This window comes from Magallana gigas, chromosome 8 (assembly GCF_963853765.1).
Source record: "Magallana gigas chromosome 8, xbMagGiga1.1, whole genome shotgun sequence".
Classification (NCBI taxonomy): domain Eukaryota; kingdom Metazoa; phylum Mollusca; class Bivalvia; order Ostreida; family Ostreidae; genus Magallana; species Magallana gigas.
The window spans coordinates 25805864-25826405 of record NC_088860.1 but is presented as its reverse complement, the minus strand read 5'-3'; the positions used below and the strand labels follow the sequence as shown (position 1 = coordinate 25826405).

Here is a 20542-nt window from a genome sequence, read left to right as displayed (position 1 = left end):
TTGTACAAAACTGTATGCATGCATTGTACTGCATTGTACATTGCATGGAAATGAAGACACTTAGGTTCCAGTTCTGCACAAGTATTAGTGTTTCAAACAAAACGTACATGTATATGTAACCCTGAACAACTTTAGTTACAGATTTTTATTTCTTTACTTTACAAAAAAAAAACCAAAAAACGAAGAACACTCTTGGACCCACTTTCACGTACATGTGTATACCCCGGACCATTTTTTAGCTTTGCTCCTATTTTACCTTTGTATCGGTGTTGCTTTCTTTTACCCTGGGTCCTTGAGGTCCTGCTACTGTCCAGGGAGGGGAAGGTCTCACACGATACAAACAGTTTGCAATCATCGTGCATCAAATGTACTCGGTCCAAGTTCCCAGCGGAAGCACTCAAGGACATAACACAAATAAACTGAGAATAGAACACTCTCTCCAAGGATCAAGCTATCGCACCATCGCACCAAAAAAAAACCAAACAAACCCTGCAATATATGCACCCTCTTTTTTTTTTGCCGAATTGCACTGTCTACCGAACTCGTGTCGTGTCAAAGAAAAGTCATAGACGAGTCATAGACATGTGAGTATTTCCAGGACTTTTAGCATATCGGTTTTGATAAGGCCGAGCTTTTATTTGCGAAGATGTTGTTGGACGCGTCGGTACACGAATCCTGACTTCTGAATTCACAGAACTCTCTGTGACAGTCACATGGAACTACCAAGTCAGCTGCAGCTGAGCAAGGCATTTTGTCGTTGACATTTTCTACGTAATATTCAAGTTTCCACAATATGAACTCTTTCCTATCACCACCACTATTAAAGATTGGTTCGCCTTACTGTTTTTATTGGTCGGTTAATTAAAACTCTCAGCGTTCAAAAAATAAAAAAAAAGGCAGAAGCTGAAGTCTCAGCAAGCGAGCATCATCACTACTTTATTATTTTTCCTTGGCGTTTTTCAATTAAGACATTTGCAACACACATATGGGGCACATCGAACTGTCCTTCTACGTCAAGTAAAGAGAGAGAGACTATTTCGCCGACTGAAATCGTAATTCAGCAATTGGTCTCATTCTTTATTTATCTCCCGGTATTAGTAACAAATATTGACGGGAATAAGGGGAGAACTGGAGGCATGCATTCCTCCTTCGTTTCCAGCCGAACACTAATTCCTCTAACTTTACATGTATTACTCCGGCCCGATCACTAATGCAGATGATATCAACTCATCATTTCTTGATTGTTCCACCATTCCTTGAAAACCTTTCATCTTCTGAATAATGCATCTCCCAACTAAATTTTTTTCTCTCTCTCCAAAATTACCATAAATATGGTTAACTTCATACTACAACCGCATGCAACACAGTGCAATAGAGAACTGGATACTTCCTCTTTTTTCAAAAAAAAAAAACAGTCATCGAACCCGATGTAATAGTAAATAGTCCCTTATCATGATTTAACACATAAAAACCCGCTCTGCGACAAGAATTTGCAGCAGTCTCTATATTTAACTTCCAAATAATTAGCCCGCGACAAAGTTAATTTGATTCCACAAAATGGTGGTCGCTATAGCTACCCCAGCGCAACATTTTTGATCTGGTTTCGATAGAATTCCAGAATTGACTGTCATCAGATCGTGTTGACCGAGAGAGGTACGAGTACCTGACGCCTAGTACCTGAAGCTAGGTGGACGGCGACAGATAGCTCTATTGATGCCGATTTATCTTTAGACTACAAGACAACTCGAACGATTTCGAACACGTCATACTATGTCGAAGGTATCAATTAATAGTGAGTGGTTATAATTGGTGTCCTGATTTAATCATGACGGCTTCTCTGTTATGCGCTTTGGATATCATAAAAACCCCTTCTCACGCACACAGCATAATGATGCTGAACTTCTTATCCTTTTTTTTTTAGGTCGAGCGGGAGAAAGTTGATTCTGATGAATAACGCAGCAACACAGACAGCTTTCTGAAATTTTCACTTAATAAATGTTGGGGAAGTTGGAATTTATTTTTCATTAATTGGCGTGTGGGAGGCAATGCTTCAAGTGAGGAAAATCAAATATTCGTGCATATTAAGGTCGCCTTGTGTATAGCTGCGTTTTTAAAAATGATTTTTTAGAAGAACATATCCCGATAAGGCTTTTTTTAATTCTTTGTTTAACACCACCAGCGTGCGTAGGTTTAGAAGAAATCGTTGTTTAAAAAAAAACCAAGACAAAACAAATAAGCCTCTATTTTCAATTTTATCTTCTCCAGTATAATTCTACTTATTGTAACTAAAATACTCCAATCTGTAGAAATACTAAATGTCTAGGGCAAAATATTAATGATATATCGGATACTCAACGGGATTGTCTATATTTATAACTGACCATGCAAAATCATTAAAAGCTAGTCTATAAGTAGCTTGAATATTCATTACTCCATATTTGGATTAATGTAAATGAATAAAACTTCCATGTTTGAAAATTTTGTTTGTTTTTTTAATTTTATCGCCCCCCCCCCCCCCCCCGCCCCGGTAGGTTTGGTAGTTTGAAGGGACGTTAAAAAACGTAGAATTAATTTTGGACACCCTAACAGGTGTAATACAATGTGCACGCTATCCTTTTTGGTAAAGATCTTATAAATATATAAAATAAAAATTATAAAAATATTTTTTATGTGACCAACGCATTTCACGAACCTTATGAAATCGAGTTTAATGATTTCAAATTATGACGCACATTTGTGTTATTGATATGGTACCTTTTATAGGGTGTCCTAAAACAATACAAATATCCCGGTAAGTATTTTTAGTATGGGATATGATTTGACCCACCGGGTTCAGGGATGATTATTATGATGATATTATCTATACCCGAGCTGTCCCCCATCACATAATCACAGAAGATCAGGGACTCTTTATATCATATACAATGTACTTAGGATGCATTTTATCTGATCTGTTCTGTGCACTTCTACATTTATGTCATTTTCATTATAGTTTTTTTTTATTTGGGTCTAACCCCTTTGGATATATTGGAGTAACATATGTGACGAACAGTTACGAAATCGCCACATAAATGATAAAATTGACATTGAATGCCTACATTCTCGAACATTCAATGTAATTGGACAGTCTGTGTTTGAGAAATTCGAATAAGTTATGAAACTGATCAGTTTCTAGGTCAGACTGCGCATCACCAGTCACGCTTGTGTAATGGAAGACTTTCCACGGGTATCGTCTGCAGCCACGGTTTTGGGTCCTCATTCGTTCATTTTGGAGAGGACATGACAATGGTTTTCAACGAGGGACCTTTATTTCAGAGAGCAGTCTTTGCAAAGTTACAATTCAAAAATACAACATGCAAAGTTGCTGTAGATTACTTTAAAAAGGTGTGCACCCGGCCGTTATGATTGTTCTGAAAAACTATATATAAATTATGTAATTCAACAAATAGTGTATTCACTTTGACCTGAAATTTAATATTCCGCTGGTTGACTTTCTTAGCTTTTTAAAAGCTAACGTTGTTGTCAAAATATGTTAGGTAAAAAACAATCTACTTTAATTAATTTGACAATTAAATTGGCAATGGTTGCGTGGAATTCCTTTTTCTAGGTAAATGTAAACATTCTCAATCCTGTATATTTTCTTTTTTTTTTTAAAGCGAACTCTTTCCAAGAAATCACGATTAATACACTAATGAACAACAAACGTAAATAATCCTATAGAAAACTAGGCCTAGCAAATCCCCGTAGATATCATTCCTGCATTCCTTTTCACAAAAGTCCGTTAAACCAATCAGATTCAACAAACGAACCTGCAGAGGTCTATAGGTTTGATTAAAGAAGAAGGGGGGAAAAAATCTCCGCAACAAAACGTCCATGGAGACTGCTGATGTGATTACGCAAAAAGCCGTAATGATTCATTGAATCTGATAAAACTTGATCAATTATTTCTCCCAAGTATCTGAGTCTTCCCTTGCAAAAAGCATCAACAAACACTCCCCTAAAACTTTAAGCATGCCGGAGAATTCATAGACATGTCACAATTCCAACGGAATCGGTTTACATTTTTTCGGATTTTTTTTCTGGAGGGTGGAAGTGGGATTGTGAAGTGCTAATAACTTCGTCATTTGTTATTTAATCAAAACTCATTTGTATACCCAAACACTGCTGTGATGTCATTCCTGTGTTCTATTTTTTCCTGTGACAGTCCGATATTAGTGAGCTTCTTAATATCAGACCGTTACCAGTGGCTACAGTACTGATATCCTTCAAAATCGGACTGTCTCAGGTATTAATCAACAATGAAATTCAATGGCAGTGTTTTTAAGTACGATATTGCAATGAAAAATTTCAGACAGTCCTCGGCCCTAACAGGCCTTGAAACTCTCTGATATTATTTCATACGGAACTGTTTTCGGCATATCTCAATTACGCGTAAAAAGATCGTATAACACGAGAAAACATGTTTCAATCGTCATGTGTGACGCAAAAGGTGGTTTCAAAATACTTAGTATTCTTGAATATTAGATAATATGGATGAAGTGGGGTTTTTTTTAGCTCAGAAGTTTAAGGTATGTTATTGAAAGATATATATTCTGTCACCAATGATGACCACCTGATGAGATTTCTCGTGCAAAAATACGGAAAGGCGTTATGCCAAAAAAAAACCAAACAAACAAACCAAAACAAAAAAAAACCAAAAAAACCAAAAAAAACCAAAAAACAAAAACAAACATACATACAAAAATACAAAAACGTAAAGCAACCACCCCTCCCCCCCCCCCAAAAAAAAAATCTAGAGCCCCCCCCCCCCCCCCCCCCCCCCCCGAAAAAAAGCGATTTCTCGAGGAAATACACGGATAATTGTTATGCAAAAAAACACAACCAAAAAAAAAACAAAAACAAAAACACAAAAAACACACACACAAGAAACACACACAAAAAAAGAACAAAGCAGACCAAAACCAGAACAAAATACCGTATAAAGTACCGGTGAAGTTTGTAATAGTGTTGATATTAACGGTTTCATTAAAACTGTGCAATAAGGATTTCTCCATGCACGAGAGTGTAGATTTACAACGTTTAAGTTCTTTGCAAAACGCATTCTTGGCATATGAATTACCAAATATACCTACAACGAGTCGTATTAAATCAAGGCAAAACTCAACTATTAAAAGTTCTTTGGCTGTAAATGGATATTCAGCTTTAAAAAATAAAACCAACAGCCTTGATTTAATTGGAAAACTCATTAACCAAGTACTTGTATCATGTTTGAATTAGTATCGACCCAAACAAGCCGATCGTAAAGAATACCTATTGATGTATTATAGATCAATCAATACAATGATGGAAAAAAAAAATCCGCGAGCTCATTCACCAATCGGTTCCCTCTAAAATTCGTTTGAAATCTCTACAACTAGCCCCTGGGGGGAGAAAGAATAGGAAATAGTACAACGTCAAAGATCTCATGCCCTAAGTAATGTGCTTGAAAACTGAAAACTTTTCCCTGTAATCTGCAACAACTGAGATTTGGGTCCAAACATCAAATGTAAAAGTCGAACAAAACCCGATTATGGAATGCAGTTCAGACACAACTAAATGCTTGGAGATTCTTGTAATCTCCGGATATATGGGTAAGGATTAGAATTTGGTCCTCGCAAAGCAGACAGGCTAAATGCAAATTGACCCATAATCAGATGGAAAACAGAGATATTGAGAATGCTCCGGCCTTGGTCGTCAAACTCATATTTCCTAATGCAATTGAATTACTGTCTATATTAGTTGGAAAGAGAGAGCATATTTCTGACACAAAGAGAAAAAAACAACAAAAGAATGATCCTTGCTTGTTAACGTAACGTTTACAACATTCGTGGTCTGGAATGTCATTCAGGAGGGGACATACATATTACTTAATAAACAAACACATAAACAAACAAAACGTCATGTATATCGATCTGACAAAGTTTCAAACAAAATGTCAATATTATCCAATCAAGATTCGCAAGAATGGATGGCTAATATCCAAACTTTCAAAAATTGCTTGGTGTCTACCTGTTCTATACAGCAGCCCTGATTCAAAATCTTTACATATAAACTTGGAGAGGATACTTTCAAGTTAATACCTAGTTAAGTGATAAAATCCTAAAAAGAAAAATTTCTTAATGATAAAAATGCACCAACTCTGGTTTTCTTTTTTTTTATTGAGGGTGGGAGTAGGGATTGAGAAGTGATAAAAACTTCATATCCTATGTTTCTTGAAAAAGAAGTATATTTTTGGGGTTAAAAGGATATTTGTAAGTAATACAGTTTTTACGTCATTAGTGAAGTCCTTTGTCTTTCTCTATGCGCGGTATTGATGTAACAACGGTAACTACTACTCCTACTCTACCCTCGATGTTGGTCAATATGTGAACCAGTACTCTCATCAAATTATATCGCGGGATAATCCGGAATTATGGATTCTGACCTTTGTCCAATGCCATTACAATCATTACAAGTATCCCGCCTACTGAAGCAAGGTATATATATATATATATATATATATATATATATATATATATATATATATATATATATATATATATATATATATATATATATATAAATTGAGCTTAAGTGAGCTGATTAAAATTATGCAAGCAAGCAATCGTGCTTCGATAAACGCAAAGCAAACATTTTTTTTAAGTAAAATTAATGTGTAGAAATTGAACAGATTACTTATGAGTGTAACGAACATAATTTAATGAGACAAAGCACAACACCCCGAAATGTTGAAAGATTTGCACGAGTTTAAAAATCATCAGAAAAATTCGGTTAAGTCAAAATCTGTCTTAGGATTTTTTTTCACTTCAAACACGTGTACACGTGTGCACTTCGGTAAACGCAAAGCAAACATTTTTTGAAGTGAAATTAATGTGTAGAAATTGAACAGATTACTTATGAGTGTAATGAACATAATTTAATGAGACAAAGCACAATAAACAACATCTCGAAATGTTGAAAGATTTGCACGAGTTTAAAAATCGTCAGAAAAATTCGGTTAAGTCAAAATCTGTCTTTAGATTTTTTCACTTCAAACACGTGTACACGTGAGGCGAATTGGTTGCCAAAGCCTACATTGCAAAAAGGGATATGTATTATCAAGTACTTACATACAGTCGTATTTATTATACAATTCATTTTAACTTTCATTTGTTTAATATCAGGGTCATAATGCGCTTTTTAATTCATGACTGAAACTCTAAAGGCAATATCTTAAGCAAATATCGACCTTAAGAGCAATTTGGTAGGGATTATCAGGGATAACAATTCCGGTTGTATTCAATGGCACATAGCGTACATGTAATGTAAAAACATGGTAGAATCAAACTCAATTATTACGTACTTTCTCGTGATTTCATTTCATGCATAATCATTTAAATAAAAGCTTTTACTGCTTTACTAACCCTTCGCCACGTTTAACGTTTAAGAATTAGGTTACGACCAAATTTCTGTGAAGAGCTTACAAAGTACACCACATTGCACATTAAATCCAGCCTCCCCCCCCCCCCCCCCCGAAAAAAAAAAGATAAAAGAAATAGAATATTAAAAGAGAAAAGGCAATTAATCATTTTTAATATGCGTGTAGATTATTATATTAAAATCTTGGAGTCAAAAATCGTTACGAGAGAGTCTGGGAAATTTTCAAAGATCGCTGCATTGCACTATTTTACAAAAGACCTCAGGTTAAGGTTAAAGTATTTTAATTTTCCTGTTGTGTTTGCGATGTTTATCTTTAGAATGTCCCTTTTAAGTTTTTCTTTTTTTTCCCCATTAAACAATCAGTTCGCAGACTAAAAAATCACACAAAACTTAAAAAATAAAAAAGACCGATTAAGATCCGACATTTTTGACCTTGATTCACCCCTGGTTTTCCGTCTATGCACATAACCACCTGGTCCAAGGCAATCAATGCACGGGGTTTGGAGTGCTGGTTTACGTAACCCATTGTTAGTCATCCAATTTATTTTTTTCAAGTTAATATAGCAACGATCAGTACGTTTCTTATCAAAAGCACTAATTGCATTTGCAATCAATGCATCAAATCAAGAGAATAGAATTAGTAAGCTTGTCTGCCCATTGCCATCATTTGGCAATTTGTTGACTATTTTTTTCTGATATCGGTCATGTGAGAAGAAGACGTCGATAGGATTTTTTTTTTCCTTCGCTGACCAATTTTCCAACAGTGGTGTTTGATTACTGTAGCAAACAACAACATTCGATCCGAAGTAATATTAGGGGCACATACATAACCAATATTTATGCTGAATTCTATATTTTTTCACTAAATGTGAAGAAAACAATGTTCTCGGTTTTGCCGCGGTATTTTCCCGCAAGCTCTCTTTTCTACTTATCTCTTAAAAAAATAATCAAATGGTAAATTGACAAATAATAGTTATCAAATATGTCATTTATGAGAGAGAGAGAGAGAGAGAGAGAGAGAGAGAGAGAGAGAGAAACTTCAATAAATTGCGCTTCTTTATGAAAGTGAAAACAGCTGACTAGAGTGACGTAATTTTGAAAAAAAGTGCAATTTCTGATGATATGAGAGAAATATTTTACAGACAGAGAGAACCGAGCGCACTTTTAGCTTCCTCTTCAAACAATGTGATGGGTCGACAGCCAAGTACATAGTAATTTAAACGATTTCAACGATCGGCAACAAGGGCAGCGGATGAAATACTTTGTCCATACATTAAGGAGCAGGTTGGGGTAAAAAACAAACTCCGTAACTTTCTTCTAAATTGCCGGAAAAAATTCTGCAATTATTGAACTTAAAAAAAAACAACAATAGTTCGCAGACGACTTGTTTTCGGAAAAGACTCACGCCACTGTTTGTGCTCTTTCATCAATCTTAATACTTGCGATGTATAATCAAAATAAAAATAGTAATTAAGGGACCGAAAAAGTTTCGTCTGGCAATAAACCACAAGCTCTGAAGTTCATTTGTGAAATCGAAAGTACATTTAAAGCGCTACGACGCAACTAAACGCCAATAACTTTGAGGCTTCTTTTGCGACACAAGGGTATAGAAATTGTTCTCTCCTCTCGAAAGGTCAGTGACCTTTTGCTGATGCTTTGATAACTGTTGATGATAAAAGTTCGCATACGACCGTTTATTTCCGGTAGTGTAGATTGATTTCCGCCGAACACAGTTATACCCGGTCCAGAAAGCGATGTTATTTGATGGATTGTGACAAACTTTGTTGTAATTTGCGCAGTGACTTTCTTTATAATGAAAAGAAGCATCCCTTTGTTTACTACACTCTTTTTTTTTTTTTACAGAGACCCCTCAATCATCTGGTCGTATTCGATAAGGCCGCTGTCATGACCAATGTTTATCTCCCCCTTGGCTCTCCCCGACCGATTCATTTTATTTTCTCTGCTTCTATTATAATGGTCAGCAACAGAAGCCCCAATATGCTGTGTTGCACGCAGTAAACACTCTAATTGACTCTACTATGACAAATCTCGTCAAAGTCATTAGCTCTACAGAAAATGGATTCCACTTTTATCATCAACATCACGATTTTTTTTTTTATATATTAATTATTAATATACAGTTTATATCCAATAAAGTCTACATTTTTCACGAGAACTCAATATGATAAAAAAATCTATTTGTTGCAGAGAAACAGAGCGTTGCTTCGAAGCCTTTGTAAACAGTAACGTAACCAGGAAGTCTTCACTGCCACCTGTTACGTCAATTTACTTCCGGGTTTTTTGATATCAAACGTGCATTCTGATTGCGGTGATGCACATATATAATTTGACACAATAGATAACAGCAAAGATTATTATGGCCAATTAATGGGTAAAAACCTAGAAAATTGATCGAATTTAAGCTAGAACCATCTGTATCATATCTATTCCAAAAAAAGTATATGCAAATCGTTAAATGGCAAACATCTCTTCAAATACTTATAACAAGCCTTACTACCTTATTACCTTAGGAAACCAACACCAACTCAATGTTAGTATTCAAAGCGAGATACATGTACATGTACATGTAATTCATATGATATAGATACATGTACATGCAATCAAAATGTTGATAGATTCAAAATATCACGCATAGGTATAAAAAAGAGCTACGAAGATTTTCATTCATCATTATCTCTCCTTCGTTCTTTCTATCCCTAAATGCAATTTATAGACAGAAACAAAAGAAAGGAAACAAAGACCACTTTCTAACTTTCTTAAAAGGACTGGTCGTGGCCATTTTTAGACTGTATAAATCTTCTTTAGAAGAAGATCTCGATATCAAAATACAGGAAAACACCCAAATTTAAAAGGTAAAATATGTGGATTTTGTTCTTTACTAAATCATAGTTTACAGCTAAACAGCCCATTTCTTAAAATTTTAGATAGATGTGATGGTTAATTTGTTGATTAACCTGCCTTCTTTAACAAACAATTTCCAATTTGTTTTTGTTTACAGGTTCTCGAGGTTGTTATTGAACTGTTACTGCCACATTGACAGTGCAAGAACAACGTAACATAAACACTCTTGCATTCTAAACCCCCCCCCCCCCCAAAAAAAAAGAGAAAAAAAAATACAAAAGACCCTGATTTGAATGTTAATTTGAGAAACAAAAAGCCTGCGGTAATCTACCAGTGCACGTCAACATTAAGACTCGATCGAAAAGAGAGGGGGCAGATTTAAGAACGAAAAGGTTCCTGTCTGCAATCCGCAGTCAGAACAACTTGCAGAAACCTTTTGGGGAACATTGATATTTTAATTAAATTATGCCGGAAATTTACCGTTCGATAATCTTCCTACTTAACACGTTTAAGACTTCGTTGCCCTCAAAATATTTTTTTTTTGTTCTGTACAACAATTTTACCTGACTGGATGAAATTGATTGCTTTTTAAAAAAAAAAAAATCTGTCTATTACATGTATCATCGAATGATTTAACTTATATAACATAACACTTATAGTTGTCTACACGACTCGCAAAATATTTAATTATATACCAGTTATTGGATGCTTTTTGTTCCAGCATACTCAAATATTTTCATAAAAAAATAAATCTTTTAACGCTTTGTAGCTGCATATGTAAATAAATCAAAGCCAACGCCTGTCTGGTGCCATCCATTTTAAGCAGCACACTACATCATGGCGAAATGTTTGTGTATGTATATAAAACTCCAAAAAAGATTTCTACATCGGTATTTTAAGAGCTACTCCAACTAAAACGATATTCAATTTTTGTTTTATCCCAAGTTTTAGATCTAAATCTATAAGTAGTGTCAGTATATGAGTACAGAAAAAAAGAAAAAAGAAAATACATATATTAATGTACACCGTCCAAAAGTCTAGATCCACTCACAAAAAGAGATAAATCTGTATTTCGTATAATTATCCCAACTTTTAGCTTTTTATACACAAATCTGTACACCCCACCTGTTCTTCTTTTATAGCTCTAGATCCGCGCCACTCTCTTACCTTGTTCCTGGACGCAGCTGTTCCGGTGTTTGGACCGGTCTCGTCGTAGACTCATCCTGGTTTTGTGCCGATCATGACTGGAGAGCGATTCCGCCGGCACCGTCTGCTGAGGGGAAAAAAGACAGATTACAATGAATGCAGAATCAACAAACGTCAAAAATAATTAAAACCAAGGTAATTTCTACGGAAGCTGTGTAGAATAAGGTGCTTAGGTGATTCACAATGATCAGGCGCACTTCAAGACTAGCGGAGAAAATACTTAACTAAAAAAAAAAAGGTTACAAAAAAAGGATCCAGTTGTTAATTTCTTACTCTCTATTTTTTTTCGTTTGCTTTGGTTGCGTACGCAATTTTACAAAGCGGAAACCCCTTATGACGCAATAATTGGTGGCACGGGTATTGAGTAACGATGAAAATAAATAAATGAATAAGAAATCATTTATTGGCATCACCCATCCATCGACCTTCATTCATGCAAAGGTTTTTTTTCCCCTTTTTTTCTCTGCTAGATCTCATTAAGAAGTCGCTGTAAAACAATTTAGAACCAAAAATAGAACCAGTGTTACATAAAACTGCTGAATCATGACCTGGATTCATTGAGTACGGGTTAAAATAAAATTTTCATTAAGCGGGGGCGTTTCTTTACTTTTCCACTTTAACACCCCCCAAATAGCACTGTATTTAAATTAATGAAATTAATCTTTTAACCAATTTTTTTTCAATCAAATTATCATTGACCGGGTACCCGCGTTTCGTATCTAACAAATTGTACAGTTGTACAAATGAAGCAGCCAAAGGGAAATAAATACAGATAGTTCAACCATTACATGAATCACCTCTAGCCCTTATTGCTATCCATGAAATAAAGTTAAGTAACGCTGTATCAAATCCAGGCACAGACACAAGAGTATTTGCATTTTAGGTCAAGTTCCAGTGAAAGAAAAAACCCCCAAACACATCGATTATATGAGTGACTTTGTTTTTTATATGCATAGTCATTATATCATCGTATTGCAATAATGAGTTTTAAGGTATAGTGCTTTTCATGTTCATACAAACTGGAGCTCAGATACAATTTAGAACAAAAGCGTGCCTCATGATAGGGCAAGGTTGCAACCGACAGTTGTTGAGTAAATCTGACTTCCAAATTATGCAAATTGGAGATTGCATCCCTTTTCTCCGTTTCAACATCGACAATAAAACGTAAAAAATGTAGAACACAGATTTTGTTGTTATAAAACCACACATGTATTAAAGATGGTCGATATTTGGAAGAAGCCATGATACAAGGACTCCGTCTTTCGCTCTAGTTCGCCCAAGGTCAACAAACAATAAAGACAAGAATATTATAGAAATCAAGTGTAGTGGAAGGTCGCAAAGACAGTTTTTTGTTTTACTTCTTCTTGAAAGTAATATTTATATCAAGGATGAAAATTAGAATCAGGTGCAATCAAAGAGCAAGAATCTACAGACAATTCCACAAAAGCCGATACAAAATAGACCTACACGCAGGCTAGCTATTTTTAAATCTCATATTGCTTTGTCTAGAGATTGCAAAAATACGTTATTTCTAAATTCATGAAAGTGCAAATAAATTAAACAAATGGGTGAAAAATATATTTGCTGTCAACCCTTCTGTAATAAAACAAAATATGAAACACTTTGAAATGTTGATCAATGGGGGCTGAAATTGACTATAGTTTTTTAAAATAGCATTTACATATATATAGTTGAATGTACGATAAAATATATATTTTACACGGGCTATGCTTAATTAACTTAGTTTGCCTTTAGAATATTTAGATGTTATGCCACTGCGGTACAAACAAAAAACTTTCCCATGTGCATGTTAATGTACCATTCTGTATTGCCTCAAAGAGGTTATTATATTAACCTGCAATTTTCATTTACTTTGTATGTACAAATACAATGCTCTTTATTCGTGTGTTTATTATGCAATTCAATCCACTCAAACTAATTTTGATTTGAATTCAGTTCTTTACAATTGTTCGTTTCCTTTTAACGAAGACAGGTCGAATACTATTCGAACATCTCGATGATGAATTATAAATCAAAAGCTGCACATGTGCGTGGCAGTAAGTTAACTTAAATATATTGCGTGAGTTTCATTACCTAAGCGAGAATTTAATTTCACGATTGTTTGAAAGGCCGTTTTACTTGTTTTTCATCCAGAAAATCATGAAATATTATAATTTCAGAATGGGATTAATTATTTATGCCGCCTAATTAGGCGATTAAAGTACCGGGTAACTTAGTACTTTAGTTCGAGAGTAGTACTGACCAAACTCAAGATAAAGTTGCATAAACTATCTTTTAAAGTACGATTACACAATACGAGCCCTAGTATGAAACGTAAATGTGATAGTCATCGATTATTAGGACGGATAGGTCATACATAATTCAAGCCTTTTGTTCGTTGAGCTATCGTCATTAAAAAGTTGCATGTAATTCTTTTTTTTTTGGAAGGGGGGGGGGGGTCGTTTCTTCGATTAAAGTCGGCAAAAGATATGGTTTTCACACATTCACAAGTACAAAACATTTTGGATCTAGTTGAAAGTATTGATTGTCAAACAAATATTCCAGTTTTGGTACATACCTTTTTGTGAAACTTTGAAAAAAAACCCACACTTTTTAAACAGTTCACGAAATACTATGTGTTCTCTTAAATGTTTACAATTAAATAAATAAATTTTTTACATGTATTTGAAAACTACTGGATACATGTATGTAGAATAACGAAACCAAGCGGTGCCTCAATTCCTTAGGCCAACTAACGAAGGCTTGAACGAGACATTTGAATGATGGTCACATTGTGTAACTGACAAGGGACGCGAGCAAAGAGGATCACCTACTAACCTACAAAAAATACATTTCATACTAATTGTGCAATTTACATGCATAAAACCAGAGAATCGGATTGATTGACCTAAATAGGATTTCGGATTCAAAGACCAATTCTCTCTTTTTTCTAGCGGTCTCACTTTTCCAGACGATGAAATCTCCCTCGAATGAGAAACTGAATAAGATGGAAAATTGAATTAGGTCATTACTTACTGAGGCAATTGAAGGGGGTACCGACATCAATTATATCGGAGTCCAACAGGAGACTAATCGGATACTGGAATTATTCGGCGAAATCGAAATTCAATACACGAAGACAAATTTATAAGATGAAAAGTCCCACCGAAATTAAATTACCAGAGTTAATAAGACGTAAGACCAACGAAATTCTATCATGTGTCAAAAAACAAAAGGCAGTTTATGATAACTATCGGAGTTTGTATACTTGTACATAGACAACAACAACAACACCCCAAAAAACAAAAAACACCCCCCCCCCTCCCCCCCCCCCAAAAAAAAAAAACAACAAAAAACAAACAAACAAAAAAAAAAAGAGAAAAAAAGATGTTCTTCCAAAATATTCTGATTTAAACATTCTTTTACTGTTAGCAAATCAAATTACCTGTCCAAATAAAAGTACACGTGTGTAGGTATTAGAGTCGACTTATATCACTGATTAGAAATTTAATTAACTTTGTGGTCATAGTAACTGCATTGATTAGAAAGAAAAAAATAAATAAGTTCAAATTCTGTTTTTAATTTTTTTCATCTTATAGATAAAAAGATGATTTATATTGTACACTAATTGAAAACAAAGTTAATCAAATAAATGATCATTTAGTATAGGTAAGTGCATTTATTTGATAGGAAATAAATCAATACATTCATTTTATAGAAAGTGAGTTTTGTTTACCTTAAACCGGTTGATAAAAAAATGGCGTCATAACACCTAAATACTTATATTCCTACCTCACGAATTCTGTGTGTTGCTGTTGTTGTCTTATTTAGAGAAAAAAAAGGGTTATAGACGATGCTTAAAAAGGTTCATTTCAAAAGCAGATCTGGATAAAAAGGTATAAGTTTTCCTAAAGGAACTTATGATTGTATAATGATATTTGTCGTAGCACGAGCATCGATAATAACACAATTATAGCTCTTTTTAATGATTTTCGTGACGATTAATTGTTTAGGAATTCGACACAGAAAAAGGGTTCATATCACAATCATATTTAAATACATTTCGTGAGTTTAGGACTTCATATTAACTCCTAGGGGATGTTCATTGCAAAAATTACATGAGTTTTATAGTTTTGAAAGCGCCGTGGATTTTTTGTTCTTGTTTTACGGAAACATTTTAACAAATAATATGAAAACTCGGATTATATACAATGGGAGAATTAATACGATCGACATCCTTTTTTTAAACTTAATGATGAATTGGACAAAATTGGTCGAATAGAATTTAAATTCATAATTTATATTACAGACGTGAAGAGAACACTCGACGAAGCATGGAAATAATACCTCTAATCTTATTTCTAGCTTCGTAAAAAAAAGTGATGCGCGACAAAATAACAAACATGCAAGTAATGGGGCTAAATTATCATAAGCAAATATCTGAATTGATGAAAGACACAATCACGATGTTTAATTTTCTACTCTTTTCTTAACCTAAGAGAAGTAATCTCAGTAGAATCGTGGGTTAGAGGACGTAACGTTGATGCATGTGTATATCTATTGTATTTCCCTTACAGCTGCACTACACGCAAACAATGGGCTAAAATCATTTAACAAAAATCTGAATTGATCAAAGACACATACATGGTGTTTAGTGTTTACCTTTTTCTTGACCTAAGAGAAGTAATCTCACCAACTAGAATTATAGGTTAGACGATGTACCGTTGATTTATCTATTGTATATCCCGTACAGCTGCACCAGCAAGAGACAGAAGAAATCGCTTACACTGACAACGAGAAGACTGGTAATAGGAGAAAAACCCACATCGACCCAGTTTACGGTCAATCGAAAGCTTCCAAAAGTTGTGCATCGAAGTCTATAATTTTGTAATCTATCGTTACAAAATCAAACAAAACGCCGGGCGTAAGTGCTAGAAGGAAGATACCAAAGGTTGCCATTAAAAGTTGACAAACACATATCTAGCTAAAGGGTTTAAGTAGGATTTTTTTTTTTGGGGGGGGGGTGTCAATTTATTATTAATAGGTTTGTTGGGGGGGGGGTAATTATATCATAGAAAGAACTCAAAGTTTAAGCGAGACTTGCCTAGACATGTTAGTGAATCAATACCAATATGTACCTTAATCTAAGAAGAAAGGTTTAAGATTACATGTATCTAAAAATAATCGATATGGTATAATTACATTTAAAACTCTCTCTCTCTCTCTCTCTCTCTCTGAAAAAATCAACAATTTGGTCGTCAGATCCATCTTAAAGGGTACCTGCAGCCAAGCCGATGTGAGACATATGTCAAAGAGTTAAATTACCAAAATTTAATGCAAAAAACGCATAGAAATCGATGCAAAAATAACGGAGTTACGCCGCTTCAAAGTGGCTATTTTTATGTCATGTTGTAAATTTTGAATTTACTGGGTGGGTGTAAATACAAAATTTACAACATGACAAGTTGTCATGTTGTAAATTTTGTATTTACACCCACCCAGTAAATTCAAAATTTACAACATGACATTTACCTGCTTTGGGAAATCTAATCAAGAGAAAACAGAATTAGGCGATAAATGATTTTCTAGTTTGACTTCATTGTATTTTCTTATGCGTTTTCCAAACAGAGCTCTCCCTTCATAAAAAAATCAAATGGTCTAATATTACAAAAATATTTATCGAGAAATAACCATTATTTCAATATAAAACTTCCAAGTGAGTGAAAGTGTCTGAAAGTGTCTTCCACCTAAAGAACTTGATTTAAGCGTTAGTTGAAATAAAGACTCAGTAAGTAAGCCATACTTTTCCGTATTCCATTCCTACTGTGGAATAAACTCAATCAGCTCTTCCTAATTAGAGGTACTTTAACTATAGTGACATTGTCAGACCAACAAAGCACAGCATAGACAAGGTTTGCGCAATGGAGGTGCAAAATAGTTGTGTACACTTATATACATGTAAATGAGGGAAAAGGGAAAGTGAATAAGAGAGAATAAATATTGGCGAAACTGACAAGACTTGACAATGATGTGTTGAGACAGAGTCCAGATGATGCTTTTAAATTTTTTGATTAGTTATTTCTGTAGTCTGACTCAAGAGCAGCCGACGCGGGTCTTAATGATCGCAATAAATATATTGCTAATGAGACAAACAGAAATTATATTCAGAGTTTCTTCTCTTTTTTAACTTTTTAAATATCGGCAACAATTTTCATCAAGATTTAACATTGATATGTTTAATTGTAAACTTCAGACTGAAAACGCATGAAGTAATTGCTTCATCATAATCTAAATACAATTATTTTCCCCCTGATTAACAGTGTTCTGTGTTGTTTTAGTACGTTAAGAGACAGACGAAAAGCTTACTTCGTGAGGGCTTCATTACAGAGATTTAAAAAAAAAAAACCGCGTCTTTATTTTCAGGTTGTGTGGTTCACTTTAAAAAATTAGTGTTTATGAAAGTATACATCAGATAAGATTAAAAGTATAAACAATAATAACTATTCAAAAATGTACAATATTTGACAATAAACTATTATTAAATTTTAAATTATGCCTCAAAAGGTATTGAGAATTGAACCCGACACAGGTTACAGTACATGAACCAAGTTGAAAATCAATCCGGTATCTTGTGCTACAAGTACATAGAGTACTTTGATTGAGGTTACTGTATATATGTAAGATATCTGAACTTTCTCAGATAAGATCTATGTATTAAATCCGATTTCAAATTAACGTATAATCATCTTTTCGAAGAAATCTTAAACCGTCTATATGGAAGTCTACAGCAATCATTTTCGTACGTCACTTTCACATAAAGCACTAAAACAAATAAAAATCCTCCAAATTAAGTCGTCTGTCAAAGTCAGATTCGATGTGTTTTTCTTGAAGAGAACAAAAGTTCTCTCGCAGTTATGCTTGCAGACAAATAGATCGATCTCTGGGGCCGCGTTGCAAACTTGCACTCTCTAGCTATATATATAGAGTTTCACTGTATGAATACAACATCGTTAGGCTAGGGCCCAAGAGACACGTTTGTAAAGAAACGAGTTCTAGTGTAATAAACTGTTTTTTAGTCGAAACAAGATGAGTTAGCAGGAATGAGAAACTGATATTAATCAAAAGAGAATATGAACCAACACAGGGATATAGTTTCTAGTAAAATGATATTGCTGTTTTCTCTTTTTGTTCTCCATTTCTCTTTTTGTTACCGTTTTTTTTATCATGATAACCTATATCAACGAACTGTGTTTTAGATGTGTCGATAAATCATAAATAAATCTATAGTAATGGCATGCATGTTTGAATCAAAGGAACCCAGGTGTTATCAATTGCATCTAATTTCGTAATCAATGGATGATTAAACAACCATTTATATCAATCAAGGAACCTAATAAACCACCCAAATGATATATTATTTAATCAAATCGGCTTAAGACTACATGCAAACGAAATATTGAAATGTGTTGTCTTGTCTTTTGAATTACCGCACCATGAAATATAACAACCTACAAAGCATGTTAATATTTTCGGTCTTTAAAAAATAAATACTTTTCCAATAATGATTCGTACTCTTCGAGTTTTTTTTTTTTTTTTGGCATCATTTGGGTTTTTTTTGGTTTTTTTTTTGGGGGGGGGGGGTTATAAATAACATATATTATAATTGATATTATAAATGCCCGTGGAGATTGTTCAGTCACCTGATGCCGAGTATGTGCCTTGTATAAATCGAGGTATCAGTATTTTAAGGTCCCGCCACTCTCACGTCTAGTATTAGGTCACATGCCACTAGTTTACCAAAGAAGTATTTACGCAAGTAATTAAACCATTCTAAAAGTGTATCATTTCAAAATTTCCCAAGTGCTAAATGGGCGAATTTGGTTCCTTTTAGGGCATGGAAAGTAGAAGGTTAGAAATAACACAGACAGGAAAGAATTCAGAAAAAAATATCTTGAAAGGCGCAATAGAAAGGGTGTAAAGAGGCTAATGTTAACACATATTCCAAAGTGGTTGGAATTTTTATGGTAGTGGTTATTTTAGGGGCCATACATGTATCTCAGTCCCCTCTTGATTTTCTTGATTGATTTTCCTGTAGTTTGGATATGTTGTTGGACTAGAGTCATTCTATAGATGTATTGTATTTGAATTTATTTGAGCCTGTGGAATTTTTTATATGAATTTTTGTTATATAAAGGAATAAGAGGGAAAAATAATCGTCAGCGGTGATTTGTGTCCCCACAGTATACAGAATTCCTGTCTGTTTATGACTAACGTGAGAGCAGCGATGGATAACTCCACCTCCCGCATAACTATGAATGAAAGGGAAAGAACCTAACAATTCAAAGATATCTCTTGAAAAGAAGGAAGATTAAATTTCAATTTAACATTTTGTAAAAATGACAAATAACTGTTTTTAACCTCAGAAATACGGAGATTTCTTTTTCTTTTTTTTTAACAAAGTATCTTACCTTTGACATTTAAAATAGTTTTAGAGATCAATTGCAAATTGAGTTTTTTCAACACAAGTGTACACATGTATTAGAGAATGAAACCTGAAGAAAAAAACACTTATGCGCCGTATAATTTTGATAGAAAAATAATAACATAATGCAGAGTATTATAAACGTAATCATAATTAGCTGTAATTGCGATTTAGCGTCTTTCGTGCTGTTTTCATTCGCGAAGTATGATTAATATAAAAGCAAATGCGATAGAAGTTTGCTACATGTACCAAATACTCTAATACAAGTGTTCTTGCCACTTGGGAAAAACCCGTGACACAATGCTAATTAAATAATTACAAACAATGTTACATGCTTGAACAACAACTACCCCTTTCGTAATAAAAACAGGATCACGGACAATTTGCCTTAACCAACAAATCTGCCACTGATCCAGAATCTATCCATACAAATATTTGCCCAAAGTGTTCATAATAAAATAATACCCTTCCCATATAAACACAAAACGTATTAATCGGTTGCTGGAATATTGGACTTTTATTCTAAAGACATAA

General features: G+C 34.2%; 1 protein-coding gene across 1 annotated transcript in view; it reads right to left on the bottom strand.

The window, feature by feature from the left end:
• LOC105331084 (uncharacterized) overlaps nucleotides 1-20542 on the bottom strand; it is a 109598-nt gene that overhangs the window by 62068 nt on the left and 26988 nt on the right. Inside the window, exon 3 of the mRNA XM_066069080.1 lies at nucleotides 11488-11593. Within this exon, the coding sequence (XP_065925152.1) occupies nucleotides 11488-11593 (106 nt within the window). The remainder of the gene's footprint in view (nucleotides 1-11487; nucleotides 11594-20542) is intronic.